At 44.7% G+C, this 18,863-nt stretch overlaps 1 protein-coding gene across 1 annotated transcript in view; it reads right to left on the bottom strand.

The window, feature by feature from the left end:
• Window positions 1-17,033, bottom strand: part of LOC116519580 (TBC1 domain family member 13-like) — an 18,337-nt gene extending 1,304 nt beyond the window's left edge. The window contains exons 1-12 of the mRNA XM_032233530.1: window positions 16,928-17,033; window positions 15,047-15,120; window positions 13,381-13,421; window positions 12,236-12,297; window positions 9,410-9,509; window positions 8,104-8,186; window positions 7,553-7,712; window positions 6,432-6,633; window positions 3,944-4,107; window positions 3,208-3,368; window positions 2,595-2,652; window positions 1-1,558 (exon numbers count right to left, since the gene is read on the bottom strand). The exon at window positions 1-1,558 is cut by the window's left edge and continues 1,304 nt beyond it. Of these exons, the coding sequence (XP_032089421.1) occupies window positions 1,493-1,558; window positions 2,595-2,652; window positions 3,208-3,368; window positions 3,944-4,107; window positions 6,432-6,633; window positions 7,553-7,712; window positions 8,104-8,186; window positions 9,410-9,509; window positions 12,236-12,297; window positions 13,381-13,421; window positions 15,047-15,120; window positions 16,928-16,950 (1,194 nt within the window). The 5' untranslated portion in view covers window positions 16,951-17,033 and the 3' untranslated portion in view covers window positions 1-1,492. The remainder of the gene's footprint in view (window positions 1,559-2,594; window positions 2,653-3,207; window positions 3,369-3,943; window positions 4,108-6,431; window positions 6,634-7,552; window positions 7,713-8,103; window positions 8,187-9,409; window positions 9,510-12,235; window positions 12,298-13,380; window positions 13,422-15,046; window positions 15,121-16,927) is intronic.
• Between the last annotated feature and the right edge of the window lie 1,830 nt (window positions 17,034-18,863).

Raw genomic sequence — 18,863 nt, 5'->3', positions numbered from 1 at the left:
ATGCTGTATAAAAGCTGTAAGGCTAATTTTCAGGCAGCCTTCAAAAGTGCCCAACATACTCTTTACTACAGAACAATTTCCCTCCATCCAGATAATACGTAATAATTAGGGGGACATATGGAATATAATTTTTGAAACTCCAGGGATCTTCCTCATTTTTCTTCCTTTTGCAACAAAGCAAAAATGGATTTCCTGCAGTGAAGTTCCATTAGGGTTACAGTTTACTGACGTATAAATTTAGAGATGTTTTGATACCATCTCCTAGTTTCTGGTTCCATCATTCATTATCAGAAAAAGGCCATAAAATGGACCCTTGGGATATTTCCTGTTGTAAAATCGGGAGTAGAAGCAAGAAGGATGACAGAAATAATCTTTTCCCTGTTCTTCTTGGAAAAAGCAGAATTCTTATTTTAAATCCTCTTTAGACACAGCACAGCATAAAACATCTTCAGGGCTGTTTAAAAACGATTTCAAAATGAAAATTCTCCCGATTGGCATCAAAACCCAGAAAATAAAGTCTTGCTTTGCTGAGGTACATCGAACCTCTAATTTCCATCTTATATTCAAGATGATAGCACACACACACACCCTCAAAAAAAATCAACAAACAGCACATATTACCTTGAATTTAACTAGAGGAAAAGAAAGTTACCTCCTCAAATGTCACAAAGGCCGAATTAGCTTTTGGGAACTCAAACTAATCCAGAATAGCAGGTTATTAACATGCTAGAGTTCTGAAAATAATCAAAATTCTTTTTTCATTGCTAGAATAATCACTTTGCATCAATGTTCCCTTGGGGGGGGGATTCTCCCTGCAAGCAGAAAACTAGCAGAGCAAGACTTCTGTCTCTAAATTATTAGTTATTTTGGCTCGTAGGAAACTCTTTATTGGGCAAGGATAGGCTTTTTATCAATTTTGGGAGAATAACTTATAATTCATTGCAGAGCACTGGAAGATCGCAGAGGCAGTGGGGAAACGCCAACAACGGACAGCGAGAATGTTGTTCTGTGTTTTCACGTCCACATTCACCAACGGAGGAAATAGGTCTAAGGCAGAAGTTAAGGAGACATTTCCATCATCGTTTCAGGTTTTTTCCCCCCCTTTTCTTTTAAACTTCCAAGAATAGCTGGTCTCTGAACCGAAGAAGGAAGAAATCTAACAAAGAAGGCTTGGTATCTGGATTGAGAGCGGATCGGAAGAACTTATTAGCCCAAAACTATGAGCTGGATTTGGTGGCCCCTTGCGGGAGAAGTTCCCAGAAGTGGTTGGTCCTCTCCCATCGAGTCCAGTTCTTGGGCCACTTCTGGAGCCTTTCAAGAGGGGCCTTGTAGTTCATCTCCTTAAGAGTCCCTTGCCCCAAAAAGATGGTGGCAAAGAGGAGTCACATCCGGTTGAGGAGGTTTCGGAAGAGAAGAACTCGACCTTCCTTCAGAGGTCCTTCACTCAGGAGACAAGCGGCCATCACACCTGCTGACCCTTTGGATGGGCGAGCTACTTGGACTCCTGAAGGTCCTTTGCCGTCTTCAGAATCAGGTGGACATCCGAGATGGGGTAATCCTAAGTGGGAAAGGAACAACGGCAGCACCGGATGAGGGAGAAATTCTTACAAATTGCAGGCAGCCCGCTCTTCAGGAGTGGGGGAACCACTTATGGACAAGCCCCCCCCCCCCCAACTCCGAAACAGCCTCAGATCTGCAGGATCCTTGTCCCCCTGGGCTTACAACCTTTGGTTTAAGCCAGTGTTTCTCAACCTTGGAGACTTTAAGTCCTGTGGACTTCAACTCCCAGAATCCCCCAGCCAGCAGAGCTGGCTGGGGAATTCTGGGAGTTGAAGTCCACAGGACTTAAAGTCACCAAGGTTGAGAAACACTGGTTTAAGCAACCACTAAGTTACAACGGCGCAGAAAAAAAAATGGACTTACGACGACAACTCACACGGTTGTGGCAGGAAACCTCCCCCCCCCCAGTGTCACATGATCAAAATTTGGGCTCTTTGAACAAATGGTCATAAGTCAAGGACTCCCTCAGTGGTGAAATGTAAAAAAAATTGGGCATGTTTTTTTGGGGTTATATGACTGGATGGACGTGGTCAACTTTAAAAAAAAATTAAAGCCTTTTTTACTATCTATTCGCCCAAACCGGCAGGAAAAAAATGCTTTAAAAAGCAGGGTGGGGAAAGCTTCCGATGATCACACGGCTCCGTGGAAACTTTCTTTTTACTACCAGTTCGCAGAACCAACGACAATTGTCCCTACCGGTTCAACGAACCAGGAGGATTTCACCCCTGGACCTCCTGCCTTTCCCCCCTCCCCATAGAAGAATAGCAACATTACAACAATACAATAGAGGATTCCAGAAAGTCTCAGAGAAGGTTAATTTGGGCATCTCGTTTATGACTTTCCTACGTAAGGAGAGGAAAAAAAAGAGAACTAGAAACAGCTGGCCCTGATGATTTTGCCCCTTGGTAAGAGCTAGTACAGCTTGTTCAACAAGCCACGGTTAAAACAAAAGCTGGCTTGATGTGAACACAGTCAGGGCCGAGGTCGTTCTCAGCCAGGAAGAGAAATATTTTGCCTTCCCCTCTTCCCTTTACCTGCAAAAGCCGCATATTTACAGTAAAATCCCCTTCCAGCAGCTGATCTCGAATGAGCCTGTAGGAGACAAGAGAGAAAGAGAAATGGATCCTCTGGGATCCACCAGGAAAGGGATCGAGGATGGACAACGCAAGAGGCAGAAATGAAAAAGAACCTTTTATTTTCATCAATTCGTTTGACTCGTATCCCTCCTTTATCATTGTTTACAAATATAAACGATATAAAACATAATGCTACTGTTTTCTTAGCACTGTGAGGTGCGTTGAGAGGGACTAGCCCAAACTCACTCAGCTAAAGCAGGACTAGAACTCACTGCCTCCCGGTGATTGGCCCAGTCAACCAGCCAGCTTTCATGCTAAGATGGGACTAGAACTCACAACCCTCTGGCGACTGGCTCAATCACCAGAGGGCTGTCACCCAGCCGACTTTCATGGCTAAGGCGGGACTAGAACTCACCATCGCCCAGTTTCTAGCCTCTTGCCTTAACACCAGCTGACTGGGGGGTTTAGTGGAAGCTACCACGTCCCATGGAAAGCAAGGGCGGGAGACTTTCCTCCGAGGTCCCCGTGTTTCCACGTTGGGCATCTTTGGGATGCGCAGAACCGAACTCACGTCAACATGGCGCAGCAGACGAGCAGGAGGAAGTCGAAGCGACTGTCGTCGGCGAAGAGGGAGTCCCAGATGCGAATGACATCGGGCAGCAGGAACTCCTGAGAGAGCAGCAGCGTGAGCCAGCGGAAGGCGAAGAACTGGGGCTTGATATTCTGCTCTTGCTGGAAAGAGAAAAGGTTTAGGTTTAATAACATTTATATGCCTCCCGATCCCGTAGGACTCAGGGAGGCTTACAATACAACAATAAACAAAAGAGAACAAAATAAGATACAAGGAGAAAAATAGATATAAAATATAACACATCATGCACTCCATTCTGAATGGGGTTGGAACCGTATTTTGGGGTCAACAGCCCCAGGCCTGCCGGAACAGCCAGGTTTTAATGGCTTTCCGGAAGGCCGAGAGAGTGGGAAGGGTCCGGATCTCCGCGGGTAGATCATTCCACAGGGCCGGGGCAGCTACAGAGAAAGACCTCCCCCAAGTAGTCGCCAACCGGCATTGCCCGGTCGACGGTACCCGGAGGAGGCCCAGCCTGTGGGATCTTATGGGAGGTATGTGGCAGGAGGCGGTCCCGCAGATATCCAGGTCCCAAGCCATGTAGGAAAAGCGGGTGCCACCTGCGCTAGAAAAAGCAGGAAGGAGAAGACATTCCTGGTTTGGTGGACCAGGATGGACCTTCCAACCCCGTAAAAGGTCCCCAAAGGGCCGCTTTTGCCTCCAGCCGCCAACTTCTCACCAGCTTCATGTAGAGCTCTCGGTCTTTCTCCTTCAGGATGACGTAGACCTTCTCCATCCTGTAGGTGATCCCACACTGGGAGTCATCCAGGCTCTTGATAAAGTTGTCCCTGATCTCCGACATGAGGTTGGTGAAGCAGAAGAAGGTGTCTGCCTCGGCGTGCTCTGGGCATGGAAAGGGAGACACCGTCAGCTACAGGTAGTCCTCAACATACAACAGTTCATTTAGGAAAAGGCTGGAGGCAATAACAGGGGTTAAAATAGAATGGAAACCTGAAGTTTTTTTTAATTAGGAATTATGTCTGCGAAATACAAAAAAGAAATCCAGTATTTAATACTACATATACTTACAGCGGCAAAGATTGCATTTGCACAGAAATGGAAAAACAAATTAATCCCAAATGAAGATGAAATAATAAGAAAGGTTATGGACTTGGCCGAAATGGATAAATTAACTAAAGAAATCCAGGGAAAGGAAGAATCAGAATTCTACCAGATATGGGATAAATGGTGTAGGTGGATGGAAGGAAGAAACAAAAATCAATGAAGGAATATAACAAAACTCAAAAATAATAGTTATGAGTAAAATAAGAGGGTTAAGAATGGTGAAATCCAAATAAAACTACAATAGAAGGGGAAATAATATAAGGCGAGCGGTAGAGATTGATGATTGCTATTATAAAAAACAGGAAGTTCCTTTTCGTACTGTATTGTATAAATGTGGTGTACATCTAATTTGTGTCTGTGTGTGTATTTTACATGTTTGTTAATAAAAATATTTATTTAAAAAAAACCAGTTCATTTAGTGACCATTCAGTTACAACGGCATCGGGAAAAAAGTGACTTTGGTAACAGTTTTCACATTCCCGTTGCGGCATTCCCCACAGTCACGTGGTCAAAATCCAGAAGCTTGGCAACTGACATGTACTTATGACAGTTGCGGTGTCCCAGGGTCACGTGGCCCGCTTTTGCGACCTTCCGACAAGCAATGGAGAAGCCAGATTCACTTAACAAACCCTGTTGCTGACTGAAGAACTGCAATGACTCACCAATCAGCAGGAGATGGTGAGTTCTAGTCCCACCAACTATGGCGAGAAAGGTTGTAAAACAGGGGAAGATTCACTTAACAACATAAATTCTGTAACTCAGTTGGGGGTCATAATTCAAGGACTACCTGCATATAACTTCTTTTCCCCCCCTTTTTAAAATTGATTTTCTATTAAATACAGTTCTTAGGGCTTTATAAACATCGTGTTGTCTGGTTATCTAATTTGCTTAACAATACAAATGTACATTCTTAATCTCCACCCCTTTTTTCCAACCTCTGATAAAATGGATTCCATGTTTGATAATATTCTACGTCCTCTTTTTGCTTAATTTTCAATGTCAATTTATCCATTTCTGCGGTCTAGTATCTTCTTAACTATTTCTTCATCTCATGGTATATCTTCACTTCCCCAGTATTGTGCGAAAATGATCCTCGCTGCTGTTAAGACATTTAATATTAAATACCTATTTTCCTTATCAAGTTTTTCTGATAGTATACCTAATAAAAACAATTCAGGTTTATAATCTATGTGTTTCCCTATCATCTTTTCTAACCTGTCTGTAACTTCTTGAATTGACTATGTATTTCCATCATATGTATATCATATGTATGTATTATGTGCCCTATCTATCTATCTATCTATCTATCTATCTATCTATCTATCTATCTATCTATCTATCTATGCATCTATCTATCTATCACCTATCTATCACCTATCTATCTATCTATCTATCTATCTATCTATCTATCTATCTATCTATCTATCTATGCATCTATCTATCTATCACCTATCTATCACCTATCTATCTATCTATCTATCTATCTATCTATCTATCTATCTATCTATCTATCTATCTATCATCTATCTATCTATCTATCTATCTATCTATCTAATCTATCTATCTATCTATCTATCTATCTATCTATCTATCTATCATCTATCTATCTATCTATCTATCATCTATCTATCTATCTATCTATCTATCATCTATCTATCTATCTATCTATCTATCTATCTATCTATCTATCATCTATCTATCTATCTATCTATCTATCTATCTATCATCTATCTATCTATCTATCTATCTATCTATCTATCTATCTATCTATCTATCTATCTAATCTATCTATCTATCTATGTATCTATCTATTTATCTATCTATCATCTATCTATCTATCTATCTATCTATCTATCTATCTATCTATCTATCATCTGTCTGTCTGTCTGTCTATCATTTTTTCTTTTGTAAAAGCACCTGGTATGCCCAAATATGGGAGGGAGCATTAATCATTCCCCTGGCTCAGCTGATAAGGGAGAAGAGCTTGTGGCTTAGAGGTCAATAGAAATGCCTAATATGTACGTACACACACTGTTATCTGTGTTTTCTCTAGATCAATCAGACCTCAAGGTGGCAGGACCCTTTCGCCCCCGCCCCCATACCTTTCCATGCGCTGTTGGGGTTTGTCGCAAAGGTGTAATAGAGGGGCCCCACAATTTCGTTCATCCCTTGGACGTAGGCGATTCCAGGGTTCAGCTTCGCATAGATGAACAGGATTCGTTCCACAACTTCCCAATGGGCCTCTGAGCCATCAGGGAGAACTTCGTATTCACTCAGCACCGGTGTCTTAAGAGGGGAGCTCACCTGCAAGAAACATAAGGAGAAAATGGGGCCCAGCATCTTTCATGGGTACAGGGAATCCTTGACTTACAACCGTTCACTTAGTGATCATTCAAAGTTACAACGGTGCTGAAAAATGGGACTTATTGTTGTGGCCCGCCAGCAGAATTGGCAGCAGATTCGGACAGTGAGGAGGTTGGGGAGGAACATGGGCCACTCCTAGAGTCTGGGGAAGGTTCAGATGAGGGCTCTTTGTTGGAGGCAGAGAGGGGGCCAGAGACGAATGCCAGTTCTCAGCTGCCTTCGGAGTCAGACATCTGTGAGGCAGAGGAACAGCTGGAGCCTGTTCCCAGTGTGCGCATGCGCAGAGTGGCCAGATGAAGGGAAGAGCTAAAGAACAGGGCTCAACTTGGGAGGAAGGCCACAGGTGGGCAGTGAATGGCCCCTCCCAAAGGGAATAAAAGAGGAGCAACAGGGGAGTGGAGTTTGCAGGAGACAATTAGTTCGCTTTGTCGGTTCCTGACTCTCCGGGACTCCTTACCAAGTTCTGCAGATATCGGCCTGGCAGCTCTCCAAGCCAGATAAGGTCTGTGACCTTAAATCCTCCCTGGAAAGACTTTGCTGGAGGTGAATGAGCAGAAATTGATAAAAGGACTTTTATCAGGACTAGGAGTTGGCTTCAGGCTCTTGGGAAGCCTGGGTCACTTATAAGCAGTCCCAGCAGTTACAATCATCACCGCAGCCCCATGAACACAGAATCAAAAATCACTGTATGTCATAACTATGAACACTAAACTGTTGTAAGTCAAGGACCACCTGTCTATGGGTATTACGACGGGCTCCAAACAGTCCTCTTACGAAACCCCCTGTGACACATTCCCCAAAAGCAAAATCTGCTTGGTGGCCCCACCCCTCAACCTTGTACCCCAAATTATTCTCTTACATTAGTTACTCCACTCCGGTTCCGTGCCACTGTCTGAGATTTGAGGGTGGTCTGTTCCACCCGCTTGCGAAGGGTCTCAAATTCGTTCTGGGGGTCGAGAATCAACAGACAAGGATATTCCGTCGGGCGCTGGAAGAATGCCATATCGGGATACAGTCGCCTACCAAGGGGGGGGGGGGAAGTGGGGGGGGGGAGGAAAGAAAGCGGATTTTTCAAACCTTCCCCAACTTTTTCTTCTATATTGGAGCTACTAGTCATGGTTCAAGGACATCCTAGTTTGGGACTAACCAGTGCATGGGTCCCTGGATGTCAGAGGTGACCAGGCTGAGCCCGAGGGCGGGGTCAAACGCATCACAAGTCCCCCTGCGTGCCAGCAAGAGATCGAAGTCTAGCCCTCTTTGAGTGGCCTTCTTATCTCCCGCTCATTTCCCTTAAGGGCCAGTTGGCCAGATTCTTGTCAAGAGCTTAAGCTGCCAAGGAATCTTTATACCCATTGGAACTGGCTGAGTCTCCCGGTTTTTTTGAAGGGCAACTCCACCATCCTGACCTACCGGACATCCTTGTCGATCTGCAAGAGGACTTCGTTGTCCTTGAAGTAAGTGTTCCACTGGCTGTTGGGGTTGGGGTTCAGCGGCTTTGAAGAACAAGATTTGGGGAGAAGGGGCAGTCAAAACCAAGCTGAGAGCAGAAGCACAGACTTTGTCTTATTTTTTTTTTCCCATAGAATTTTTTTTTTATTTTCCATTTTCATAGCATATAATCACATGTACACTATTACATAGTCAATATCATGTTGCATTATTAAGTAATTACATCAATTCATCTTACCATCAACTACCAAAGGGGGGGGGGAAAGAAAAACCCAGTTATTGGCTCTCCTCTCTCCTCTCTCCCCTTACCACTCCTCCTTATACACCTCATCTTTCCCCCTCACCCTCTCTCCTGTCCCCCTCTTCCTATCTTTCTTCTCTCCTCTGCTTCCCACTCTTCCTCTAGTTCACTTGGTGTATTATTTTTTTATTTACATCCTAACTTTTATAATTTTTACAAACAACTCAAGGTTGGACAACATCTCCAACATGCCTTCCTTCTCCTATTTTCCCCAGAACAACAATTGTGTGAGGTGGGCTGAGAGAGAGAGGGAGAGAGGGAGAGAGAGGGAGGGAGGGAGAGAGAGGAGGGAGGGAGGGAGGGAGAGGGAGAGGGAGAGGGAGAGGGAGAGGGAGAGAGACGGTCATGCCTAAGGCGGGACTAGAAGTCACTGTCTCCTGCTGATTGGCCCAAAGTCACCCAACCAGCTTTCATGCCTAAAATGGGACTAGAACTCACAATCTCCCATTTTCTCAACTGGTGGAAGAATCCTTGGTTTGTGACCATTTGTTTAGTGGCCATTCAAGTTACAAGTGACTTTTGCAACTAACTCTTGCGCTTATGAACATTATAGCTTCAATGGGCAATGAACAACTGGCTCGCACCCATGACAGTTGCAGAGCCTTGCAATCATGTCATCGTCACGTGTGACTTTCCTGGCCAACTTGTAACTAGGAGAGTCAATGGGGAAACTGGCTGGGAAAGTTGCAGGTCCTGTGATGTCTCGCTTAATAACGAGAGTGATTTGCTTAACAGCTGTGAAATTCCAAGAGCAGTTAGGGAGTTGGAATAAAAATCTACCTACAGGTTGTTGTGGGGTGGGGGCGGGGGGAAATACAGAAGCAGTATTATATATGGGAGTTTGAATTTCTGTTAGATAAAGCAGGATCTAAATCAAATAAACACAGACAGGCAGACTGACTGGCATCCTAAACCCCCAACTGAAATATAGAAGGAAAGGGCTAATGGTGGGGGGGGGTTCCTTACATGGTCCTCCAAGGTGACATCTTCCCTGAAGACTCCGAGTTCAGCTTTGGCTATTCCCGGCTGGATAATCATTTCCTTCAAGAACTGGGCGTAAAGTTCCCTTCAAAAAGAGGATGCAGAAGGAGACGGTTCAAAAAAAAGAAAAAAATTCACCTTATCAAACACTCCATTTCCACCAACACTGCCAGGTTTTTCCAAAGCAAGCAGAGCTGAATATTGTTTAACACAAAGACACACAGTCTCCATTGTTTCAAACACATCCAACAATAAAGGAAGGGAGGGAGGGAGAAAGGGAAGAGAGGAAGGAAGGGAGGGAGGATGGATAGATGGATAGCGGACTGAGAGGGAGGGAGGGAGGGAGGGAAGGATGGATAGCAGACTGGGAGGGAGGGAGAAAGGGAAGGATGGATGGATAGCGGACTGAGAAGGAGGGAGGGAAGGAAGGAAGGATGGATAGCAGACAAGGAGGGAGGGAGGGAGAAGGAAGGAAGGAAGGATGGATGGATAGCAGACTGAGAGGGAGGGGAAAAGGGAAGGAAGGGAGGGAGGGAGGATGGATAGCGGACTGAGAGGGATGGAGGGAGAAAAGGAAGGAAGGAAGGAAGGAAGGAAGGAAGGAAGATGAAATGGCATGATTGACTAGATCACACCCACATTTCAGAAGTTGTATGAAGCCACATCCTGAGCTTAAGCGCAAAATGAAAACTACAGCCTTGGACATCAATTCTGAAATTATTTCATTGTATGTATTTTGGACATATCTCTTCCCTCAGATTCCTTGAGCGATTTCCATTTTTTCCTTTGGCAAATACAACAAAGTCGGGCGGCCTTAAAGTGATTTTCCAGGGAAAATACAAAAAATATACTCCTAGCTATGAAGCTCCATGCATTATTAAGAAGCAAGACCAATTTGCGATTTGATCCCTGCTTTTAAAAGTACTACGCTGTCACTGCTTTTCATTGATTTCTGTTGGAAAAGGCCATTGATGGCTACTCAGAAGGAGCGTCTGCAAATCTGGCCAGGCAGAATACTTGAGAACACAACCCCACTTTTAAATCTTTGACAGAATTTCTTTTACCCAAGGAGCCAAGGTGGCGCAGTGGTTAAATGCAGCACTGCAGGCTACTGCTAGATCAGCAGTTCAGCGGTTCAAATCTCACCGGCTCAGGGTTGACTCAGCCTTCCATCCTTCCGAGGTGGGTAAAATGAGGACCCAGACTGTTGGGGGCAATATGCTGACTCTGTAAACCGCTTAGAGAGGGCTGAAAGCCCTATGAAGCGGTATATAAGTCTACTGCTATTGCTATTGCTACCCACCAAAAAGCAGCGTCTTCACAGACCCCCAAATAGCCAGTCGTACCCATTTGGCTTTCTACCCAAAACACCGCAACCAGCAAGGTGGAAATAAATGTGCCTCAACAGTGTCCTGCTGACTGAAATTTGTCTTCTATTACAAGCTTTTTAAATACATCTCAAATTGCATTTTCTCTTCTAGGTCATGTGGGCATCGTTTTTCCAACTTAAGTCAGCTTAAAATGGGGTTTCTCAAACTTGGTGACTGTAAGATGAGTGGACTTCAATTCCCAGAATCCCCCAGCCAGCACTTGAGAGGTTGAGAAACAGGGACTTCAAAGTTTTTAAGAATTGGATAGGAAGTGTTAGCATGACTTCTGTTGAGTCATCAGCCCTGCAGTTTAGTTCATCTACAGGAGGAGAAAAAAAAACTAAAATCTACAGGAAGAAAATGCTTTTAATTGATTAGGGTGTGTGTGTGTGTGTGTGTCAAATCAGCCTCAGCGCTAAGCGACCACATAAGAAATCTTATCCTTGGTTTTGATTTTGTAAAAACTCACTAAATCAATCCAGACAGACAGGCAAACTTTTCAGTAATCAACTTAAAAATCAGTTCATTCTGAACAATTTAAGAATTAATTGAATTATAATATTAACTTAAAATTACGAGTTGACGGAGAAACCTCTGGCAGAAAGGTGAAAAAGCAATAGAAATTTAATTTTTTAAAAATCAGTTAAGAGAGCTAAAATGCTAGCCCTGCTTGCTGCTTCACAGCTGAATTCTCAGCAATAACAAGGAACTCTCAGGCATGAAGGATTAGGAGAACACCTTAAATTCCAGTTAAACTGATTTATTGCTCATAGGAATCTACACACCCAACGGTCAGCAGAATTGGGACTAGATTAGACATACCCAGTTCCTGCAACCGTTCTTCATATATTTTAGCCTCCAGTCCCCTAATCCTTTTGGTTGCTCTTCTCTGCACTCTTTTTAGAGTCTCCACATCTTTTCTACATCGTGGCGACCAAAACTGGATAAAGTATTCCAAGTGTGGCCTTACCAAGGCATTATAAAGTGGCGTTAACACTTGATCTGATCTTGATTCTATCCCTCTGTTAACACAGCCTAGGATTGCGTTGGCTTTTTTGGTGGGTGCAGTTAACGGAATTCAAGGGAGATGGGATTTAGAACCATTTGTGGCCACAGTAGGACTCGAGGCTGATTGTTCTCTTGACTCCATCTCCCTGCTTCAGGTTGTGGCCTGCCAGCAGAGCTGCCAGCAGGACAGGGAGGAGGTTGGTGAGGAACATGGGCCAGTCCTGGAGTCTGGGGAAGGCTCAGGTGAGGGAAATATTTACCTGGCAGCTTTCCAAGACAGGTAAGGTCTGTGGTCATAAATTCACCTTTGAAAGATAGTTTGCCAGGCCTTTGCCTGAATGCGAATGAGAAGAATTCACATATTCGTTTAAGAAAATAGACCGGGACTCTGCCAAGGAGGAAAGATGGAGAGAAGGCCAGTGGCTCAACATACCTCTGCTTCCTCAGCTGGGAATTCCAAGCACCCCTTTCCACGGGAAGGTAGTTTAAGAGGATCTGCAAAAGGCAAACCAGGAAAAGAATTTGCAAAGGGGGGGAGAAATGTATTCTGAACGCCTCAATTTGCTAACCAGCCTTTCCCCAACCCAGGGCTCTTAAGCCTTCTTTATTTCATACAGGGAGTCCTCTAATGGCACGCATTTTATTATTTATTTGTCTTGTATGCCGCCCACTCCCGGAGGACTCTGGGCGGCTCACAAAAGACAAGGGAAAGGGGGAAAACGAGACAAAGACAACATATTAAAAACAAAACCAACATTCACAATTTCCGTGGAGGTAAATTTTAGTGACCAAAGGTACAACGGCACTGGAAAAAGGAACGTATGACAGTTTTTTTCACACTTACGACCGTTGCGGCATCCCCAGGGTCACCAGATCAAAAATTCAGACACTTGGCAACGGATTCATATTTATGACGGTCGCAGTGTCTTGGGGGGGGGGCACGTGATCCCCTTTTGCGACCTTCTGACAAGCAATGTCAAGGGGGGAAGCCAGATTCCCTTAACAACCGGGTAATTAATTTAACAACTGCAGTGATTCGCTTAATGACTGCGGCGAGAAAGTTCGCATAATGGGCAAAACTCATTTAACGACTGTGTTGCTTAGCAATAGAAATTTCTCAAATGCTCACTAAAGAAATGGTTGTAAATCAAGAACTAGGTAAAGGTTCCCCTCGCATATAGGTGCTAGTCATTCCTGACTCTAGGAGGCGCTGCTCATCTCCGTTTCAAAGCCGAAGAGCCAACGCTGTCTGAAGATGTCTCTGTGGTCATGTGGCCGGCATGGCTCAACGCCAAGCATGGAACCTTCCCACCAAAGATGGTTCCTATTTTTCTACTTGCATTTTTACATGCTTTCGAACTGCTAGGCTGGCAGAAGCTGGGACAAGTCACGGGAGCTCACTCTGTCACGCGGCGCCAGGGATTCGAACTGCCGACCTTTGTGATCGACAAGCTCAGAGTCTTAGCCACCGAGCCACCGCCATCCCTTTAATCAACAACTACCTCTCCCATACATTTAAAACAACGTAAGGCAAAGGGGAGCAGGTGAAGTGATGCTGTGTGGTCAGGAGGCCCTTACCTTCCAGCAGAGACAGCGCAAGCCACCTTCGAAGGGAATTCCTGTGAAATGGAAGAATCAGGGGATTAAATGCGACTTCCTTTCAACATGGCCGCCTCAGAAGGATTAAGAGGCGAGATGAACTATTGGTAGCTGCACCTGAGAGAGAAACGAGTGGAGCTGGAGACGGTTCAGAGGACAACCAAGTTGGGCCAGGGGCTGGAGCGGGTCCCAGGCCCGTTTCCCCCCGAATGCCATCACTCTGCTAAACAACTAATTCCCCCAACACTGTCAAATTATCTACTAAGACTGTATTGCTATCATTAGTCTCTTCCTTCCTAGTACCTATCTCTTCCCACTTATGACTATAACCATATTGCTTGTATCTTTAAAATATATACTATTTTGTTTGTTTCCTAGTATGACTTGATAGCTTATTAGTAACCTTTGACAATCACTAAGTGTTTTATCTTATGAATCTTGATGAATGTATTCAATTTTATTTTTCTTTATGTACACTGAGAACACATGCACCAAGTAGAAATTCCTTGTGTATATTATTGGCCAAGAATCCAACCCAATCCTATCCTATCCTATCCTATTCTTCATTCCTCTATTCTATTCTATTCTGTTCTGTTCTGTTTGGAAAGCTTATGACGTAAGGAGGCTTTCTGGTCCAGAAAGGGGGCAAAACTCATCTTCATAATCTAAAGAAGTGACCGCCACACTGCACCAATGCATTTCTGCATCAGATAAAGGAAGAAAAATGGACTTGATGCATAGGGCATTTTTAAGCCCTGCAAGAACATTTTCTGTTAAATATTTATAGAAGTGATGTTTCAGTGACTTTTGGCCTTTAAACACCAGTTGGCAGAGGACTGTCAAACCCTACTTGGGAATCTCGTGACAAAAAGGGGGAGAAAATTTGTTTTTATACAAATAAAAGTAATAAATTGCGACGAATTGCATTGGGTAAATATTTGATTCAGTGATTCAGTATTATAAGAGTGCATGAAGAATGGCTGCAGGAATTGAGTGTGTGTAGTTTAATGAAAAGAAGGATTAGGGGTGACATGATAGCAGTCTTCCAATATCGGAGGGGCTGCCACAGAGAAGAGGGAAGAGTCAAGCTATTCTCCAAAGCAACTGAAGGGAGGAGAAGAGGCAATGGATGGAAACTAAGTAAGGTGAGAAGTAACCTAGAACCAAGGAGAAATTTCCTGACAGTAGGAACAATTAATCAATGGAACAGCTTGCCTCCAGAAGCTGTGGGTGCTCCATCACTGGAGGGTTTTAAGGGATTTCAGAAGAGATTTGTCTGAAAGAGCAACAGCTATTCAGACTTATATACCACTTCATAGTACTTTTACAGCCCTCTCTAAGCGGTTGACAGAGTCAGTCCAAATGCCCACAACAATCTGGGTCCTCATTTCACCCACCTCGGAAGGAGGGAAGGCTGAGTCAACCTTGAGCCTGGTGAGATTTGAACTGCTGAACTGCAGCTAGCGGTCAGCTGAAGTAGCCTGCAGTACTGCACTCTAGCCACTGCGTCCCCTTGTGCAGGGGGTTGGACTAGAAGACCTCCAAGGTCCCTTCCAGCCCTATGGCTTCATGTAACTATCCTCAGTGGAAGCTCACTTCCCTTAACCAGCTTTCCGTGCAAATTTTGCTGCCTTGTCCCCCTTACCGTTGAAACAAAAATCCCGCAGCTTTTGCAACACAATGTTGGGCTCATTCAGGATCTCTTCAAACTCTGCAATTCTACAGGAAACACAAACCCAGACGAAGCTGTTAGCACACCCTTCACACCGAAGAAACCACAAAATATTCTCTCTCTCTCGCCTAAAAAGCCACCTGGAACCTGCAGACTGGAAAATAGGAGGCCCAGAACTTTGTTGGGGTTTTAGCTAAGTGCATATTAACGTTTCTTTCGGGGTGGGATAAAGCCCAAAATATGAGTGTGCGACATTATTTGTATCCCCTACCCCACCCCCACAAGGCCACGTGGAAAATAACTGAAAAAACCCCCCGCAGTATTCCGATAAGGGCCTTTATCTGAGCTTAAACCACGTTCGAGTGCAAAAAAACCCCGCCTGAATTATTATCAGCAACAGCTGCGACAGTCCCAATGTCTCCCCATATCTATACAGGTAGTCCTCAATTGAGCCCAAAATTCATGTTGCTAAGTAAGACATTTGTGAAATGAGTTCTTGCCCCCTTCCTTGCCCGCTGTTCAGTGTATCTTTGCAGTCATTAAGCGAATCTCACTCCCCCATTGACTTTGCTTTCTCAGAAGATCTCAGGATTTTGAGACACAGCAATGGACTTAAACGCAAACCAGTTGCAATCATCTGAATTTTGATCACCTGAACATGGGGATGCCGCAAAGGGCGTAATTGTGAAAAATGGTCGTCGCTTATCACTAAATAAACTTGTTGCAAATCGAGGACTGCTTGTATTTCTCAACTAGATTCCCCCCCCCCCCATCCGCAGGTATGTGTTGGGACAACAGATCTGACTAGCACCTGGTTAGAAGAAACGGTATCCTTGATGTTTTAAAATCCTTAAATGGACACAGGAAGAATAGCCGGAAAAAAATAGCCGCTTCCCCCTGCCTCAAATCAGAAACGATCATCTTCTGGCTCTTTAGCCCTGTTAAAACTTTGGCCAAATACAAATTTTACTTCTGAAAACAGCAGCCAAAGAAATGCAAGAGCATCTTTGTGCTAAAAACACAGCTTTCCTCAGTAGAAACGATGGATTTTGTTCCGTGAATTGGAACCGGTTCGCTAACGTTTATTCGTTAATTTTTTATTCGTTCCTTGAATAAGAATCCATATATAAAAGCCTCTTTGATTCCCCTTCAAGAGGGGGAAATCCACCACCAGTTAACTTCCCCTGCCAGGAGCCAGAAACAGGGAAATTTGGAAAGGAAATAATCTGGGTTTTGCTTTTGTCTCTCTCTCTTTCTGAGTGTTTTTGAAACAATCAGCAAACTATTGTCTGTGTTTTCGGGGAAGGAAAATGGGGAAAGCAGGCAAAGGGCCTTCCGGGAAGGTTAAAAACCTTCCTTTTTTTCTTTGATTCATTGTTGCTTCTAGTTGGGCCAAATGAAACAGGAAAAAAGGGGGGAAAACAAATAAAAAAGAAGGGGATAAAGAAACAAAAGAAAGCCGAGAGGGCTGGTGGTCGGAGCTGCTTGTCAACAGCATACACACAAACACACAAACACACAAACACACAAACACACACACACACACACACACAAGGGATTGTCTTCCCAGCGTCGCGCCCGCTTGCTCCATCGTCGCCCTGGGGCCAAGGAAAAAGGCGATCCGCTAGAGAGGCAGGGAAGCCGCCCAGGGAAGGAGGCGAGTTGGCCGGGGGTCGTCTGCATCCCACCCCAAAGGCGTGCATCCCCCCCACCCGGGTCGGAAGCCCCCCTTCCCTTCCCTCCTGCCCCCCCCCCGCGCCCCAAATGGGAATGGGGGGCGATGCAAACCCCGGGGATTTTCTGCAAGGCTCCCGCGGGGAAAGGTGTGCCGGGGTCCCGCTTTGGCATCCTTACCTGCTCCGGTGCAGGCGCGACATGATGCGGGGACTAGCCCGGACCCTCCCGCCGCTTCTCCCGGGCGCTCCGGCGCGCCGCCGGGAGGACTAAATGGCGGAGGCGGAGGAAGAGGAGGAGGAGTCCCGCTGCCCGCCGGCCCGGCTTGCGGCTCGCCCTGCCTCCCTCCTCCTCCCCCTCCCCGCCGGGTGGGACTCCAGAGCCCATGAGCCACCGCTGAGCAGCCTACAGTCCACAATCAGCAGTCCCAGCTGTTTTGGTGGGTGGGAGCCTTGGTTCCGTGGCCCATGCTCCACAGCTGTCTTGGGGGGAACTTGGGACTCTGTTGCCTATTGCTCCAAGCCAGCACAGGCTCCCCCAACCCCGCCAGGACTCCGAGGCCTATGCTCCACATCTGGCAAAGTTCCTGCTGTCTTGGCAGAGCTTGGACTTCATTGCCTGTGCTCCCCAGCCAGCATCCTTTCTGGTGGGCAGGGCTCCAGGATTCCACTCCAGAACGTGGACTACAATTCCCATCCTCTCCGCTGGACTCCCCCCCCCCCACCATCCATGAGCCAAAATGCACATACCCAAATGCTTTCATTTCAGCTGTTTGTGATCTTAGCTGGATCCCTGTGGTAGGAGATCCTAACTATGATTCTCAAGCCATCATTGTTGGGTTTAAACCGTACATTGAGTCAGTGTTTCTCAACCTTGGCAACTTGAAGATGTCCGGACTTCAACTCCCAGAATTCCCCAGCCAGCATTCGCTGGCTGGGGAATTCTGGGAGTTGAAGTCCGGACATCTTCAAGTTGCCAAGGTTGAGAAACACTGCATTGAGTTACATGCCAACAAGCCATTGTTACAGCTGAGCATGATGGTCAGTCTGATTTTGCGAATCCTCCTAAAATATTACCAGTGACTTTTATTGGAAGAGAAATGCTTCTTTTTAAATAATAAAACAAAAAGAGGCAGGATTTTTTTTTTGAGTGGGGATAATGGGATAAGGAGTCTAGCAACCCCAAATGGATGGGGGAACTCTATTTGGGGGTCACTGTTAAAGGGGAATGAGGACCCTCCCCGGACCCTGTGATCTTTGATCAGCATTTTCTTTCAGCAACAGGAAAAGCAATTTCCAATTTACATATTGTATATATAAGATGCATAACGATTTATATATTAATTATATACTTCAAATGCATAATACTAATCATAAACAATTAATATGGCTGCAGGCTCTGTTTTCAATGCTTTTTGTACACTAGGAATTGTGTCTGCTAATACGGATCATTCAGTTGTTACAATAATATAATAGTATACATTAAATGCCCCGAGGCAAATATGCAAAATAGTTTGCGGTTGGCTAAGACATTTACACACTGCGGTTTTAGTCATATTTTTATATTATTCCCTTGTTTGCAAACACACCCACAGTCACTTAGGTGAGATGGATAGTGTAAACATTTCATAAATAAATGAATAAAATATCAGCTAAAATATATATGTTTGGATGTACATATCTTGTATATATGTAAATGTGTGTAAGAAAGCTATCTGTCAACTAACCATCCATCCATGTCTTCTTTCTTTCTCTATCTACCCACGCATCCATCCATGCCTCTGTTTGTCTGTCTGTCTATATCATCTATTCAATATCTATCATCTATCTGTCTGTCTGTCTAAATAGCTAAATATCTATCAATCTATATCATCTATCCTACCTACCTACCTATCATCTATCTTGTCTGTCTGTCTACCCACCCACCCACGCATGCATCCATCCATGCCTCTGTTTGTCTGTCTGTCTATCTATATCATCTATTCAATATCTATCTATCTATCTATCTATCTATCTATCTATCTATCTATCTATCTATCTATCTAATCTGTCTGTCTGTCTATCATCTATCTAATCTGTCTGTCTGTCTGTCTGTCTGTCTATCTATCTATCTATCT

The sequence above is a fragment of the Thamnophis elegans genome, chromosome 16 (assembly GCF_009769535.1).
Source record: "Thamnophis elegans isolate rThaEle1 chromosome 16, rThaEle1.pri, whole genome shotgun sequence".
Lineage (NCBI taxonomy): Eukaryota > Metazoa > Chordata > Lepidosauria > Squamata > Colubridae > Thamnophis > Thamnophis elegans.
The sequence above is the reverse complement of the archived record's forward strand: the minus strand, read 5'-3'. Positions and strand labels throughout refer to the sequence as shown.